Source organism: Perca flavescens, chromosome 3 (assembly GCF_004354835.1).
Source record: "Perca flavescens isolate YP-PL-M2 chromosome 3, PFLA_1.0, whole genome shotgun sequence".
Classification (NCBI taxonomy): domain Eukaryota; kingdom Metazoa; phylum Chordata; class Actinopteri; order Perciformes; family Percidae; genus Perca; species Perca flavescens.
In genome coordinates, this window is record NC_041333.1 from 14,512,071 (window position 1) to 14,528,842 (window position 16,772).

Here is a 16,772-nt window from a genome sequence, read left to right on the forward strand (position 1 = left end):
GCAGACACTATACTGCAGAATGGAAACCAATGTGCATCCCATTTAAATGAGTCTAATAGCTGTGACTGCTTGTGTATACATTGGATAAGATGTTGCTCTCACAATTCATTTCACACTTCGTTAGCAAGTGAAATTGTTGGCTGGATATACAGTATGGAAAGGAAGATCAATATATTACAGCCAGGTATTAGTGGTGCAATCCAATACAAGCGCTGCAGTTCGAACAGATTGTGTAAACACAATTACAAAAACATGATACAGAGGTGCATGGTTATGCATCATAGCACACAAACACAAATCAGACCCAATATATATATACACATGCCGGTGTTTGCACACACACATGCATGTAGAAGTTGCCTTGGAAATGAAGAGCACCCAGAAATTCAAACACACAAACTCCTCTTTGTTGGCTCGATGGTGTTTTAAGCCCCCAAATTCCACTTCAAGGCCGCGCTGCGACTGTCGACTTCAACGCACCTAACCCCTAACCTTAACCCTAACCATTGCCTAATCCTAGTGCCTTCCAGGCAGCGCTGCCTGGAAGACGACGTTGGGGGCTTAAAACACCAAACTCCTCTTTGTTGGGCTCCACATTCACTCAGTGATTTAAATGGAGTAAATCATCATTGTGTTGAGGAAGGAGATTGATGGCCAGTCTCCATGGTTTGGCCACCCTTTCTATTTAGAGCGACAGGTCAGTCGGCCAGTTAAGGAGTTGACCTCTATTGTGGCCATCTGACATCTCTATTCATCATCACACAGTCTGCATCCTGCTGCTGCAGTCTCCAGGCACAGATTGCTTTGTGTGGAACTTTGTGGCCATCTTGCAGCAAATGTATGTTATAATAGAGTTATAGTGTGATGTATCTCTGGGTGTATTAGGTCATTGTGGGAACTGATGCAGGACTGCTTTGTGGCAATATTGAATTTTTATGATTTTCTGCATCAGTATGGTGAAGTTCTTTTTATTTGTGTCCTGGGGACCTGTCCGGCCCTCTTTAACAGCTCAAACACATACCCAACAATGTGTTATCATGTTAATACTTTGCACAAATGTTATGAGAATTTTTGATGAAAATGATTTTGAACTGGTGACATATTTTAGAAGTCTGCTACAATGAATGACACATTCTACACATTCTACCTTACCTTGTAAAGCAACTTTGAGTCCTTGAAACGCACTCTGCAAATTAAATGTATTATTATTATTATTATTATAATTATTACATTACTTCTGTTTGGAGTCTCAGAAACCCCAGCTCGTAGGTTAAAGAGCCCCTATTATACTCATTTTCAGCGTCATATTTGTACTTTTGGGGTCTACTAAAATGGGTTTACATGCTTGTGCAAAGATTTTCAAAAAACATGATATATTTCTCATACTGCCCATTACTGCAGCTTTTTTGCCTAAAACAGTCTGTCTGAGCTCTTGGCCCGCCTTCCTGAAAAGCTCAGTCTGCTCTGATTGGTCAGCTGGTCCACTCTGTTGTGATTGCAGCCATGGGCATTAATCATTAATCATTATTGACATATACTAATAATAAAGCGATGGACGGCGGGGTTAAATAAACTTGGGTTACAGACCCATGGTTACAGAGGAGCCGGCCGCAACGGATGTTCTCACATAAAACGAACGCACCCTCAACGGGGCAGGGATCATTTCATTGGTCAACACTACACCTGGCATTCTATTGGTTGTGGAATTTTGATAGTGTTGTAACACAGAAAAATCCAAGCGCGCGAGAGATCCGAGAGCATCAGATTTGCAAGCGCGCAGAATCAGGCTGAGTGCGAGGAGAAGGTTCAAAGCTGAGAGCAGGAAATCTGTCCACAGAACAACATATCTGAGTCCGAGCACAAAGTTTGAGCACAAGCAGAGCAAATCCAAGCACGAGCATGACCATTTGAGTGTGAGAGCAAGGTTTTGAGGGAAATTATTACAAAATCTGAACGTAATATCAGTGAGAAATGCTCTCAAATTGAAAGAATGCGCTCTTGAATAAAGATAGGAATATAACTCCATAGAAAAAGTGTTGTCTGTGGGAGAGAAAGCTTAATTTGGAGTAAAGTTGTGTTTTTTATTCTTTATACATCTATTACACACACAAAAAACTATATAACACAGTAAAAGATTATATAAGAAAAATTATAGGGGCTCTTTAAATACAATGTTTGTTTTTTTATCCCAGTACTTTTAAGCAGCACTACCCCTCCTAAATCCCAAATAAGTCTTTTATTGACCCAAAACATTAGTAACTCAGTAACAACATATACAACATAAAACCTTTCCGTATTTGTTAAAATAATAATGCTTTATGGTTTATTTTCTCACCTTCATCAAATGTACAAGCCTTATGTGTGCACTTCTCAGACAAAAACATATTTCTCAATGTAAATGTAATGTATATTTCCTAGTTAACATAAGCAGTAGAAAACTAGTTTAAGTACAATGAGTTTGGTGGTACATGGTGGCCAAATTACTTCTTCAAACTGGCCTTTTGAACAAGTTAAGCCCTCCGGTTCTATAGAATATATATTTATGTAAGAATACTGTCAGGAAAACTTAGCCAAGTATATAAATCCTCTACAGACAAGATTGAACAAGAGAGACGCAGAGAAAACCCTAGTGTTTCTCAGACAGTAATAGGTTGGTAAATGTTAACAATTTTCCATTTACCCTAGGCATCACTTTCTCAGAGCATAGGACTCCTCTTGGCTTTAGGTAATAAGGAGTATGTATAGAAGCTAAGGAGTCATTTAAGTGTTACAAGTGTTTAGTAAGGGGGGATATTAAAAAGTTATGCTGTGAAGTATAATGATTTACTTCATGACAGCGAGGAATGACTTTTCCTTATCTGAAAAAGACACGACATGGTGAGAGATCCTGGTGTTGAGTCTCCTGCCTGGCCTCTCGCTGCCCCGTGTCTCTCATAACCAGGCAGGACATTTCCCATCTGCAGGTCCGGCCTTGTACCACAGTCATGTTTCTGACGCTTCATTTTCTGTCATCTGGTTCGGCCCGAGTCTTATTTCAAGGTGAGCGCTTCCCCTCGGCCCCTAACAAGAGAGAGGGAGAGGGAAAAAGTGAGAGGGAGAATCCTCCAAGGTCACTTTCGGTGTCTCTCCGTTAGAGTTGGTGAGCTCCTGACAAGGCAGAGACAGTTTCAATTTCTCACCGACTGTCAAGAGCTCCCTGTTTTTTAAACGCATGTGAGACTGATATAAGCAGAGGAAGATGTTCCCTGACTTTTTGGTGTTATCTGAGGGGCATTCTTTTCTCCGGCCTTATCTCACTGTCAGTAATGGGCCTTCAGTGATTCTGTCAGATAGCTGCTGTCGATGGACTAGGAGCTTGGTTAGGCAGGCAGATAGAGTAAAGCTTTCCCAGATAATGTAGATCTAGACCTGGCTGTTTTTCCACATGTTTCTGCCCCTCTGTGATTGGTAAATCCCATTGAATGGCAGTTTGACGGATGCTGCACCTTTCACCACCTTGTGGTGCCTAAAGTGTTGCACGGTGAACTTTCTTTGACCACCTCCTCAATCATAAGTACAGTAAAAGTCATCTTCTTCTTCCAGGTGTGATGAAGACAAAGGTCAGAGAGCTTTGATGTGACACATCAACTCACTTAGGGGAAGGATGAAATGTCAAAACTGTTTTCAAAGGCTTTGACGCTAAAGGGAAATGCAAACTTCAAAGAAAGCAAGCTGTGTGTGTGCCTATGTATGTGCAAGAGTGCCCTCGACAATATTGGCCTCCTGTTGACAAGTTCATGATAATACAATATAATAAGTTAATTGCCTGGAGAGCATATTAACTTATAGTCCTCACATTCTCTCCGAGACAAAACCCCCAAAAGTAGCTTATCCTCCTTGACGGCATTCCGTTAACTTTACAACTCTTCTCTTTGCTTCACTATGATCAAATTAATGTTTGGGGAATAGGGGAGTAAAAGCAGAGGGGAGGAGTGGAAGGGCTGATAAGAGAGTTAAAATGCAGTGGCGGCGGGGAATGAGAGAGTAGTAGCAATAGGTTAGACTCCTGCTGTCTCCTCTTTGGGGAGGTCCCCACTAGTACAGTCCCTATAGTGGAAGGAGAGGCTCAGCCTGGGGTCTTTGAAGTACTGCTCACTTATTACAGGGACTGGTTTGTCCTTTGTGCTGCTATTATACAATCAATGCAGCACATCTGCAGACAACTCCCATCTCTCAAAACACTACAATTCTAGGCCGGCCATCCACAACATCACTGAAGCCCAACGCAGCACTTTTGTATTTCCAAATGTTTGGCTTACCACTCGAGAGACGCAGATCCAGTTCTTAATCATAACACTTGTTATACAAACACTTTGGAGTATGCTTTACTCCTGCTTTGGATGAGATTGGTTCATCACTAACATTTAACTTGATCTCCATTTCCTAATATGTAAATTACCAGCTGTTGCAAGAGGAAACAGAATGCAACATGAAGATATCATGCTATGTTGGTATTAACCCTTCTTCAGCTCTGAAACTGCATCTGCCATCTGTGTGTGTGTGTGTGTGTGTGTGTGTGTGTGTTTGTTAACTCATATGTCATACTACAATGTTTTCATTCAGCAAGAGCATTTCAAATAAGATGGGCATATACATATTTACAATATTAGTAAAAAATCTGCCGTCTATTTTTTTATTAATCGATTAAATGTCAACTTCTCAGAGCCCTAGGTAAAGTCTTTAAAGGCTCTATGACATGCTGCTTTGTGGATGCTTTAATATAGGCCTTAGTGGTCCCCTAATACTGTATCTGAAGTCTCTTTCCCAAAATTCAGCCTTGGTGCAGAATTACAGCCACTTGAGCCAGTCCCACAATGAGCTTTCCTTCTGACTTGCATTTCTGTGTCTGTAGCTATTGAGGAGGAGAGAGGGGGGGCAAGGTGGAGGGTGGGGGAGTGGCCTTGACAAACTGCCATGCTTCGCTTGTTTGCAAGCCATGATGTCTCTCTCTTTCTCATGGCAGAGAAAGGGGAGGTAACCTTTCCCCTTATATCGACATAAAGGGAAGATTCCAGATCGGCCCATCTGAGCTTTCATTTTCTCAAAGGCAGAGCAGGATACCCAGGGCTCGGTTTACACCTATCGCCATTTCTAGCCACTGGGGGACCATAAGCAGGCTGGGGGAACTTATATTGATGTTAAAAAACTTCATAAAGTGTAATTTTCATGCCATGGGACCTTTAAGTACCTTTTTTTTTTAAATACAAAACCCAAAGATATTTAATTAACTATCGTTTATGACAAATTAAGACAGCAAATCCTTACATTTGAGCAGCTGGAGCCCAAACTTCTCTTGTAATTTCTGCTTAAGAATTAGCTGAGCTGTAACGATCAATGGATCATCAAAATATTAAGTGATGAATTTTCTGCCAACTGACTTCTGACCAATTCTTTGTGAAGCTTATAATGTTTGTTTTTTTACCAAAGTGTCGAGATGAGTTGATAATGGTAATTTTCCAAGGCTGTAAATTGTAGGGTTGGTGTACCGGGTTGAATTAGAGAGGTCTGATTTTCTGACAAAACTCTAGAAAGTATCGGCTAGAAAGGCAGAATGTCGGTAGTGTTGAAGTTAACCTTTAGCTCATGCACTGTTGGGGTCTTCTAGACCTGGCTGTTTTTCCACGTGTTTCTGCCCTCAGTGATTGGTAAATCCTATTGAATGACAGTTTGACAGACACCACACCTCTCCTCTAGTAGATTGGAGAAAAAGAAAGCAGGTGGTGCCTGGAGTGTTGCACGGTGAACTTTCTTTGACCACCTCTTCAATCAAAAGTACAGTAAAAGGCATTTTCTTCTTCCAGGTGTGATGAAGACATGTATCAGAGAGCTTTGATGTGACATATCATGGATATCTTCATATTTTCATTGTTTGGTGGAACAATTCACTAAGGGGAAGGATGAAATGTCAAAACTGTTTTCAAAGGCTTTGACGCTGAAGGGAAATGCAAACTTCAAAGAAAGCAAGCTGTGTGCATGTGTGCAAGATTGCCCTCAACAATATTGGCCTCCTGTTAACAAATGAATGATAAAGATATAATAAGTGAATTGCCTGGTGAGCATATGAACTATGAACTCCAGATTCATACAGCTTTTAATCTAATATGGAAGTCTCCAGCAAGCAGGGTCTGATATTTGACGTGTAGGCGTTTGCTCTTCAACTTGCCCTTTGTGCTGATTTTATAGAAGAACATTATATTTTTGTACAATAAAAAGTGATATTGTTAATATAACATTGTGTCTAGGTTGTACTTACCTTTTAAGTTGTTTGGAACCTGCTTTGTGTTTCTGTGGCTATACCTGCAGTGGGGTCTACACAACTGTTAGTACAAGTGACACAATCTCAACCCAAACTGAACATTATAACCTTCACAAAGACTGGGTTTATTGCAGGGCTGTTGCATTGGATTGCATTAGATTGTACAGGTGTAGCACTAAACTCTGTTTAAAATGAAAACCACAGGCTTTGTTTTAAATATGTGAGGCCAAATAGTAGATATAACAACAGGGATCCATGTGATAAAAAGTAGGTCTGGAAATATTCTAAATTCAGAATACCAGAAGAATGTTCAATAATGCACCTAGATAGTCTGCTCTCTCTCTCTCTCTCTCTCTCTCTCTCTCTCTCTCTCTCTCTCTCTCTCTCTCTCTCTCTCTCTCTCTCTGATATGTGCAAGGTCAGTGGGTTCTGTCGTCGTCACTTTCTCCTCAGAGCTGCAGGCTGCGACAGAGAGCCGGCTTATATAGAGTGAGCCTCCACAGACACTAAACCTGTGCCAGCCGTGGAGCAGCAGCATGCTTGTTTTGCCTAATAACTGACTGATAAAGGCCGCCTGGTTGTGTGAAAGCTCTGAAACATGCCCACAACATAAGGGGAGTCACTTTACTCAGAGCCTATTTATTTTCCAGCTGACGTGGGAGCGCGCAGGCTGGACTGTTGGTTGGGCATCGCTGTTTGTGTGTGTGTGTACGTGTGTGTGTCGGGGAGGAGAGGAGAGGAAAGAAGCCGAGTTGACCTGCTGGGATTTTAAGGCATCTAGGCTACGTTATTTTGTCCAAGCTGGCAGGACTCAAGACTCCGGTTGTCTCATCTGTGGACAGACTATACACTCAGAGCGATGACTGTGCTGAATTGTCCACCGGCTCTCTGTAATTTCTCCAGCGAAGCCAGCCCCACCACCACCACCACCCGCCCTTAAAATAAAGCTGCTGTGAAACAAGTCAGCACCGTCGCCGTTGTCTAACAGCTGGGATTTCCACTTTACAATGTCTTGAGACGCGACGGGGAAGCTACAAAGATGATGACAGTGAGTATCGGCTCCTTTCAAAGGCACTGATGTTGCATCCAGGCTACTTTTAGCTCGTTTCCCACCGGGTAGGGTTGACTAATGCACAACGGTGACTTTCATTTTGGCCGTTAATGGTGTATCGAGATGGGGGGGTCAGTCTGGTCTCAGCTGTAGTGTCATCTTCCGATTGATAGAGTGATATTGGGCGTTTCTGTCACCGCTGTTGCCGGGGGGGATATCATGTTCCTCCTGGGACTTTTTTGGCAACATTACATCATATGAGTAGCCAATGAATGAGAAATTTAATAAACGCACGCGTATTATCCAAATGCGTATTGCCTAAATAATGTGTCTTTTTTTTTTTTTAATCAAATGCCCCCTCTTAAAATAAATATTATGTTGCCAGATGTAATCATGCAACTGTGAAATGCATGGAGAAATGCCACTTGGAGTACTCGACGCACGCAAAGACTGGGCGTATGCGTTGGCACCCCAATGCATGCCACCTAGAGAACGACGGGCAGAGTAGTGAGGGTAGCCCCCGCCCGCCCAGACACCCGCCCGGCTGCGGGGTGGGGATCGGTGCAGCTGTCAATTTGCATGTATTTCGTGGCCAAATCCAGCCTGTATGGTCTGCCTGCGCTTCGGTTAATCCCACAGCGGATCAGCTTTACCGCTCCAGCCTGCCGTGTTGCAGCGCCTTCTCTCTCTCTCTCTCTCTCTCTCTCTCTCTCTCCCTCCCTCTCTCCCTCTCTCTCTCTCTCTCTCTCTCTAATACACGCACACTTTAAATAATTACATTCTTTTAACCGACCTCATTTGACCAATATGTATTGACGCTGTAATATCTGGGAAACAAGCGCTGTTGGGAGGCTGCACAAACCGGGATAACACTTCAAGAAAAGGATCGGTGACCGAGATTTGAAACGCGATCGCAGCTCGGATACACTGCTTCTATTTTAGCGGTCTTCCTGATTTGGAGAGGAAACCTCCACCCGGTTCCTTAATCCGGGGGTTTTTCTATCACTTATAAAGGGTGACAGAGTCAAGATGACAGGCTGGTTCACGCACCACGGGGACTGGTGACCGTGCGGTGACACAGCGCGTTTGATGAGCGCCTCGGTAAGGTTGTTCTCCGATGTAGGCTACTGATAGGCTATATCTGATAGTATTGTGCGATCCATGCTACATTTTTAAGCCTAAATATTCCATTTTACAAATTCATTTTGCTGTAAAATACCAGGTCTAAGCGATTTCAGAGCATTAAGCCATAAGTAGGCTGGTAATGTTGTGTGCCCAAGTCCTCCCCCTTCAGAGGTAGACAGGGGCTCCTGGAGTGTTTCATGTCAAGAACTCTCTATGTCTTTAGCTGTCATGTGGAAATAAAGGCCTTAAAATGCTCCCAAAAAATGTCAAGAACCCACAGATTGTTAGAAATGATCCCTAGGAACTGAATGTGGGATTTGACATGTCATTACTGACTGAGTAACAAGCAAAAAAGTAATTGTACATTCACTGGCCTTATCCATGAGTGAGTAAAATAATACTGAAATGTAACTCTCCCCATGACACCCTGGAGGTCTCAGTGGCAATGCCATATGTTACTAAGTTTTTTAAAATAGCGTTTTATATTAAACTATCTAATGGCAAGGCAAAATACTGCTTTTGTGCAGCTAGTGCCATCTTTAACGCTGCAGCAGCTTCACTTCTATTCTCTGTAAGCCATTAGCATTTCATGGAGAAATGCAAGCTCCTCATCATAGAGTGGCTTATGTCTCTACACCGCATCAGCAATTTGTGTATCTAGTCTCCAAGATGCTGAGTCACATTGCTTTGACCAACATAGATATTTTCTGCATCGTGCTTTGACGTCAACATCCAGTGTCTGCACAGGTGTGGTCCAGTAGCCATAACTCAAGAAAGCTTATTATAAGGAGGGTAATACCGTATGTATGGCAGTTTCTCCCTCTCGAGTCTTGTGTAAAACTATAAGTCCTCATGGTATAAACCAGTAATTATCAATCTTTATGATTAATTTCTTTTCCAGAGCAACTCATAATGTGGATCACTTAGGAATGTGTCGTCAATTTCTCTTTGCCCTGAGAGAAATGTTGCTGCTCCTTGCTTTTCATTAACTTTTAAAGGTGGGCTGATGCACTATGATAATGTGCTCCTGTGGAAAAAAAGACTGATAACACCGCAAGAGAAGGCTCAGGTCAGGTGGAGATTAGTGGAGGGTTGTAAACTACGCAGACATTTTCATTAGCTGTGAACTAATCAGGCGGTGATTGGGGCTCCACGGGAGCGACGCAGTCAAGGTTAGACAACAACTCTGGACTCATCTGTCCGTGTCATTCTGCTCGGTGTATCAACATGTCCGTGTCACTCACTCTCCCCGCTCACAAAACACCCATGTTTTGTGCCCGTGGTGCTGTACAGATGTAGCAGTGGGTGGTGGGATATTACTCTGACACATCCAGCCACAAGGACTCCACCTTCACTGTGTGTATCAAGTGTTGCACAATCCCACACACACACACGTGTACACATTCACCAGAGGAATGTATGATTAGTTAGTATAGTGTATTAAGACCGGGAATCTCGGGAAAGTCTGAGAGGAACAGTGACTACAAAATTCTGCGCAGAAAGGAAGTTTCCCGCAGGACAGGAAGTGCTTTGTGGTTGCATGTCTCAAACCACAACACTGGTGTGACTAATCTAAGTCTACACACTTCCCTAAATTCTCTTTTCATTTTCCTCTTTCCTATTCCCTCTCTTTTCTTTCTCTCTCTTTCAAACTCTTGTTCTTTACACGTGCACGCTCCATAGTTCACTCATGTTCTCTGTTCCTTTGTCGTTGCAGGATTACCGGGAGGATGGCATGGACCTGGGGAGTGATGCATCCAGTCGCTCCAGCTCAGAGTCCAACTCCAACAAGGTTACACCTTGCTCCCCTTCTCTTGATCTGGCCACGTTGGACGACTACAAATCCTCCCCCTCTCTGGACCTGGTCACCTTAGAGGACTATGAGGAGGATGAGGACTACCAAGAGTATAAGAAGAAGGTGATAGAGGAGTGGGAGAGCGAGTATGGAGAGGACTACACCTCTCCACAGCCTCCTGTTCAGGAAGAAGGCGGAGGAGGAGTTGTGGGGGTTGACGGCCTTGGCGAAGGCTACAGGAAGACAGTGAACAGTCGCAGTCTCGCTGAAGAATTCCAGGATGTGAAGACCGTCCCGCCCCTCCCGGCCCCCAGAGGACACACTGCCACCTCAATTGCAGCCGTTCCAGAGGAACTGAAACAGAACGGCAATCTGATTTTGCCCAGGAGCCACCAGCTCCACTCCCCCGATACACCACAGGGGGGCACAGGGACTCCCAAGCCCCGCCACCGCAGTTCCACTCAAGGCAGGGGGAGCCGCAGCACTGGCGGTGGTGGTGTAGGAGGCAGTGGAGGGACTGGGGGACGGCTGGTGGGACACAAAGAGGAGCAGGGTGTAGAGGAGGAGCCTCTTCCCACCATGGACTGGGCAGCCCTGGAGAGACACCTGGCTGGACTGCAGTGCAGAGAGCAGGAGAACCAGAACCTCAACCAAAACCACAACATGGGCAAGACCAACTACACCTCTGTAAGTGTCTAAGGACTTTACTTGTGGTTTCCTGTGGGTTTTTCTACTTATGTGTGTCAAGAGTTATCTCACACATTGCTTTCCCATGCTCTGGTAGGCATCTGTTATCCAGCAGTTATCTGTGACAGATGGACCCTGGAAACATTAGGTTTGGTTAGCTGGAGTAAGGAAGAGGGATTAGTCGGCTAATGTACCGCTAAGCTATGTGGCCAAGCTATAAACCTGACAATCATGGAAATCATACAACATACTACATACACTGATTCAGAGAATCTCTGTCCAACAGTGCAAGCAAATAATTGTTATTATTTGATGACTTTGGACAGATAATGACTACAGCAAATATGTATTGCTGACCTTACAGTCTTGTATCTGTTTAACCTAGTTTAAAAAAAAAAATCTGGTTGTCCTTTGTTGTGGCTATGTGGTGTTTCTACCAGAAGAGGTCAGTGTTGCATTGACATTTACAGCAGCAGAGAGCTGCTGCAGGCCTTTAATGCCACACCAGCAGCTCCAGCGCTTAATGCTGTTATGGTTCACTTGCAATCTCGTGACATCACTCAGTTTGAATCACAGTCTTCTAGTCTGCGGTCTCAGAGATCTACGGTTTGTTGTTGGTCTTTGGGTCGGGTCCAAAAGGGTGTAGCTTTAAAAATGTTTAGGGAGGAGCAGGAGAAAATTGTTTACAGCAGCCACAGTTTCAGCGCAGAGACATGCAGTTATTGTGTCACTGAATAAAACTAAGCAAGGACACATATTTGTGTTTGAGAAAGGGGGATTGGTGTTCTCTTTTGGTATGCAAGCACCAAGACCTTTTTCTCAGTGCACACAGACAATGGCTGCAGCCAGTGCCATTGTTAGTGTGTTGTGTGTGTTGTGTGTCTTTGTTTGTCTATCCTGGAGGCCCCCTCTGTCTCCCTGAGGCACGCCAGGAATGCAGCGTGATAAGTGGGGGATGAAAGGAAGTAAAGAGGGAGGAAAAGGACAGGAAGATGGTATCTTTGGGACCAGGCAGTTCGGGGTCACATGGCTCATGTGTTTGTGTCATTGTTCATTACCTGCTGTCCATCTTAAATGAGAAGGTCACCTCCTGGCTCGCTTTAGTCTAGGGAAAGTCTGCTCTGTCTCCGTCTCTCTGTCCCTCTCTCTCCCTATAGCCAGTCAGCTGTGATATTATTGACCTGGTTGGAAGAAAATCTCTTGAAAGTGAGCCTCTGTCTCCACATGCAGCCACAATCTTGTGCACACACACACATTCCCACACATGCTCTTTACCTTATGTCTCACATGTGTGTACATGAAGGTACTGTAGACCAGGCCTGGTGTGGTTGATAGAGATAGCCTGGTCCTGATGCTGATAAAGTGCCACGGTTTCCAACTGTCTTTCAGATTACAAGGAAAAGCAAATCCTCAGAAAATACCGGGGCAGCAGATTTTGATGGCCCTGAGTAGATAAGAAATTTTGAATTAGCTGTGTATTCCCACCTGAGCTGGGATCAGAAGAGATATACCAGAATTGATGAGACCCACAAGCATATCCTGCACAATCCCACTCTTGAAATCTTTTAAGTGCTGCTCTATTTCAGAGGAATGCCCATCATATGGCTTATATCAACCCACTGAACTTCTGACATGTAATTTGACCTTTTGGTTGGTTTAGTCCTATTTGTGAGCTTCCTTAAAGGGGAACTATACCGTTTTTTTAGCTTAATTTACCTTAACTGAACAGCTTCGGAGCCACTGGAATGGTTATAGGACTTTTTTCAAGTTGAATGGTGGTCGTCTTGCTTCCCCCTAGCGCCTGTGATATCAGGTCTCGCGTTGAGTTTTTCACACTATCGTCATGGCTGAGCCGGCAAAAAAGAAGCAGAAAGCTAGGAAAGCATCGTTGGAGGAACAGAGAAAGAGGAAACGGAGTCAGAAACAAGTAAACATAGGAGCTACCAAATATCTATTCCGAACCTGTAGAGGGAGCGCAGAAATGGCCCAAACTGCATAGCGCCACTTTAACGAGACTATGCTCGTATTGACCCTCTGCTAACCTGCTAATAAGAGCATCAAAAGCAATCGAGTGTCAATTTAGCAACTGAGACATTCCCACAAGACTTCCCCGGTGTCTTTCTATGTCAGGGGCCATCCCAGTTTCTTAATTTGCTTGACTTATCAGACACCCTGGGGTAAAAGGGGAGCTGGTGCTTTTAAAATGTTGTTAAATATTTAGACATCCACCCAGGCGGGACCCACCAGCCAGATGATGCGTGTGTTCATGTATGGAGGGGTCTGTCTGTCTGGGATGTTGCTGGGGTCCAGAGGGACAGAGATTTTCATGCTTCAGTAGAGCTTCAAAAGCATCTGTGCTTTAAGAAAGACGGGACACAGTGAAGCTCAAAGCTAATAGTCGGTCGCAAAGTGCCTGGAGCCTGATCTCCAGTCAGATGCAGCAGTAACAGTACACCATACTTGTTTGTATATAAGAAAATGGTCAAATATGGATCAGATCAAATGAGCTGTAAACCAGACAGATAGGATACATAGACCTCTTCCTGCATACCTCAGTCCCGTTCACATGTCCAGTGTGAGTCTGCAGGTCTTTGAAAAGTTCATGATCAAGATAAACTTTTACTATCCCGTGGGGAGATTTAGGTTTTCAGCTACATTTAAAGGAATAGTTTGACATTTTGGGAAAACAAGCTTATTTACTTTCTTGCCAAGCATGCCAAGTATTCCTTTAGATTCAACATTTTAAACACACAGCTACAGTAGTAGAGTGGAATTGGTTTTTCACCATGCAGTGGCATGTTTCTTCGTGCTGTAGATCTTTTTGTAGATTATCACTTTGTAATACAATGGAGCTAGTCTGTACCATAAAAACCTTCATTTATCGTGCTGTTATTTCTTTTCTTTTTTTTTTTTTGTTGCTTTAACGAACCAGTCATATTGGTGCAGGTGTGTTTATTTAGGGTGTGTTTTCTGGCTGCTGTAATTTCAGCGTCTCCCTGCAAGCTGTGGGTGTGGGGTCCGGACCAATCATGAGGATGAGGGGCACGCTGACCTGTTTGTAATTTGTTTCTAATGAACTCTGCCTCTGGCGTCGCGTGGCAGGGAGGGCCCACAGGGACCTCAAGTACACTCGGGGTAACACTACCCCTAACCCTCCATTTAGCTCCGCGCCCCTAAAAGGCAAACAGTAATATTATTCTTCCGAGCCAGTCTTGAGGTGAAAAAGGCAGAGATGGGGTCAGTCTACATACATAGATAATCTATACTCCGAAATTTACCTGTGTTGTATTACTGTAAATCCATGCCTACAGGCTACTTCTTTTTCAATCTCAGAGTGCACACACCGACACTTACTCGCACAACTTAAAAAGAAAAAACATGGACAAACCATGGTTAGATAGATACGACCTGTGCTAAGACCTGCAGCACCACTCCTACTTAAAAAATGTAGAGAAGAGCTTTTATCACTCACACACGCACACACACACACACACACACACACACATACACACATATAGGCCTATATCTGTGAATCATGCCAGAGTATTTACTGCACATGTGAGTGCATAGTTTCATATTTGCGGTTTGAGGTGTTAAAGGTACGAAAATCTTGCAAGTCTCGCACCTTTATGTAAATGCATTGCATGATGTAATTAATATAATTAGAAATGGGATAAAAAGATATCTGCTTTGCAAAAAGTTGGACAACTTCTAAATGTACAGTATAATCTGGGTCCTGTTAGGACAGATGTAATGATTTGTCTGTTCGATGAAGATCTACTTTATAGGAAAGCACACCTTCTAAAAAGGCCGAGAGTCAGACCGAATTGTAGAAATGTGGAGTGCTCTGCCACCGAGAAGCACTGAAGGGGTTGTGGAAAATAAAAAGATTGAGAAGAAAAGCAGGGAGAGGTTCGAGAAAAGATCAATGGCAGAGAGAGGTTTCTCTGTCTCTCTCCACTCTGTGCTCTGTGATTATGTTCAAGTTCAACAGTTGAACTGTGCTCGCCGCCCTCCACTAACAACCTAACTACAACCTTCACCCAGTACTCAGACTGTGCCACGTAGAGGGAGAGAGACGGCGAAGGTAGGAGAAGTAGGAAATTGTAGGGTTTGAGAAGTCCTTGTTGCAGTTATAGTGGATATAAATAAGCACAAACTATGACTATTCACATTGGAGTTAGGTCCTATATGGGGAAGCAAAGCATGCAAGTCTGCAGTTAGAAGAGTAGCAGATAGACGGGATTAAAAAGAACATGTGGAATAAGAGAGAGGTGAGAAAGGGTTTATGGGGTCAGAGATATGATTTGAACGAAGACAGTGGCGGGCCATAAAGTGAGGGAAGTTGGAGGAGTAGACAGTCAACGTATACATGGGTAGGAACTTCGTAGGAGGAGGCTTCAGATGTGGGGGCAGGGCTTTAGCCAGGTGTGGATAGCGCCTTTTGAGGCTCCGGTGTCTGTTCAGCCCCCTTGGCTTAACCACTGTTCCTCGTGTGTGAGTGTGTGCCGGTACCAGCCGAAACACGCCCAGCCCTCTGTAAACCACAGCTCGCAGACACACACACACACACACACACACACACTCCCTACACACTCACTGCAACACCTCTGCTTTAGAGTTAGGCAGCTTTCTGTCTTCTGTTAGTCCACACACACATGCACACACTAACCTCACTGATTCAAAGGATAGATTTTTCTTCTCATGGTATCGTGACATTCTGCCATTGTTGGTAGATGTTTTTATTCCTTTTCCTTCTTCTTTTTTTTATCAGTGGAGTATTTTTCATCTCAGCTTAACCTTGGATTCCTCACAGCAAGTCGGGCACTTAACTCAGGTAAAGCAAAAAAGGAAATTTTCAACATTACAAACGAAAGGCTGTAGTCAAACCAGGACAAATGTTTAATAAGTTCAGACTCAAAGTTAGATAAATTGTTTGGCAAATGCTTCCTAATGTAATTGTAGCTCTGGGCACTACATTCCTCTGCTGTGACATGTTGTCTTTTGAGTTAGTATGTAACAGAAAAGTTAAATATGTCGAGAATGGAACATAAAGTAGAGCCAGCTGCACATCTGTCCATGCATCTGACTTTTTCTCAGAACTACAGTAATTTTCTGTGTGACCCTTTAACAAAGAGCAGGTTCTCACTGGCAGGACCCTGATAATATGTGGGTTTCTGCTTGGTAGTTCTCTATTTTGTTTTCTTTCTGGCAAAGAAAGAATATCATCAAATATGCAGTGCAGGTGTACTTGAACCCTGTTTTAAATAAGCAAAGCTTTGTGCTGCTATACACCTGTTTTGAATGCTCCCTTACCTTGAGATGCAGAGAAAGGTTGAAGTTTCACGTCAACTTGCTGGCTGGTGGGTATTGTCAAAACGTTCTTCATACAAACTGTAACCAAGGGAAACACAAACACCTAAGAAATACCTCAGGATAGACGCTATAAACTGCTCTTATCTGGTGTCAAAGTACAGTTTAATTAGTTGCCTGATAATCTCTTCTCGTCTGCACACGCAAACAAACACAAAAACATACAAACCTCTTTATATTGATGAGTAATAATGACGCTATATGTGTGGATGAACTAACAAAGATAGATAAGCTTCCTATTTGATCACTTGAGGTAGAAGGATACTAAGTATTTTACCTTCTCTATTGTGTGGAATGATTCAAAATTATGTCACCAAGGCATCCCAACTGCATTGTGGGCAACTTCAGATAGAGGGGCTGCTCTGATTGGAGATAACAGTGTGTTGGGTGGGAAGATGTAGCCCGCAGCTACACATTCCTCCACTGTTTGTCTGGTTGATCATCTT

The 16,772-nt window shown here is 43.5% G+C and overlaps 1 protein-coding gene across 4 annotated transcripts in view; it reads left to right on the top strand.

Annotated features, from left to right (window-relative positions):
- Positions 1 to 16,772, top strand: part of schip1 (schwannomin interacting protein 1) — a 233,620-nt gene that overhangs the window by 184,947 nt on the left and 31,901 nt on the right. For 2 of the 4 annotated variants that reach the window (XM_028574669.1, XM_028574668.1), the window contains exon 9: positions 10,189 to 10,953. In XM_028574669.1, the coding sequence (XP_028430470.1) occupies positions 10,189 to 10,953 (765 nt within the window). Of the gene's footprint in view, positions 1 to 6,903; positions 7,344 to 8,034; positions 8,448 to 10,188; positions 10,954 to 16,772 lie in introns of those variants that run through there. The other 2 variants (XM_028574671.1, XM_028574670.1) reach the window with 2 other exon arrangements.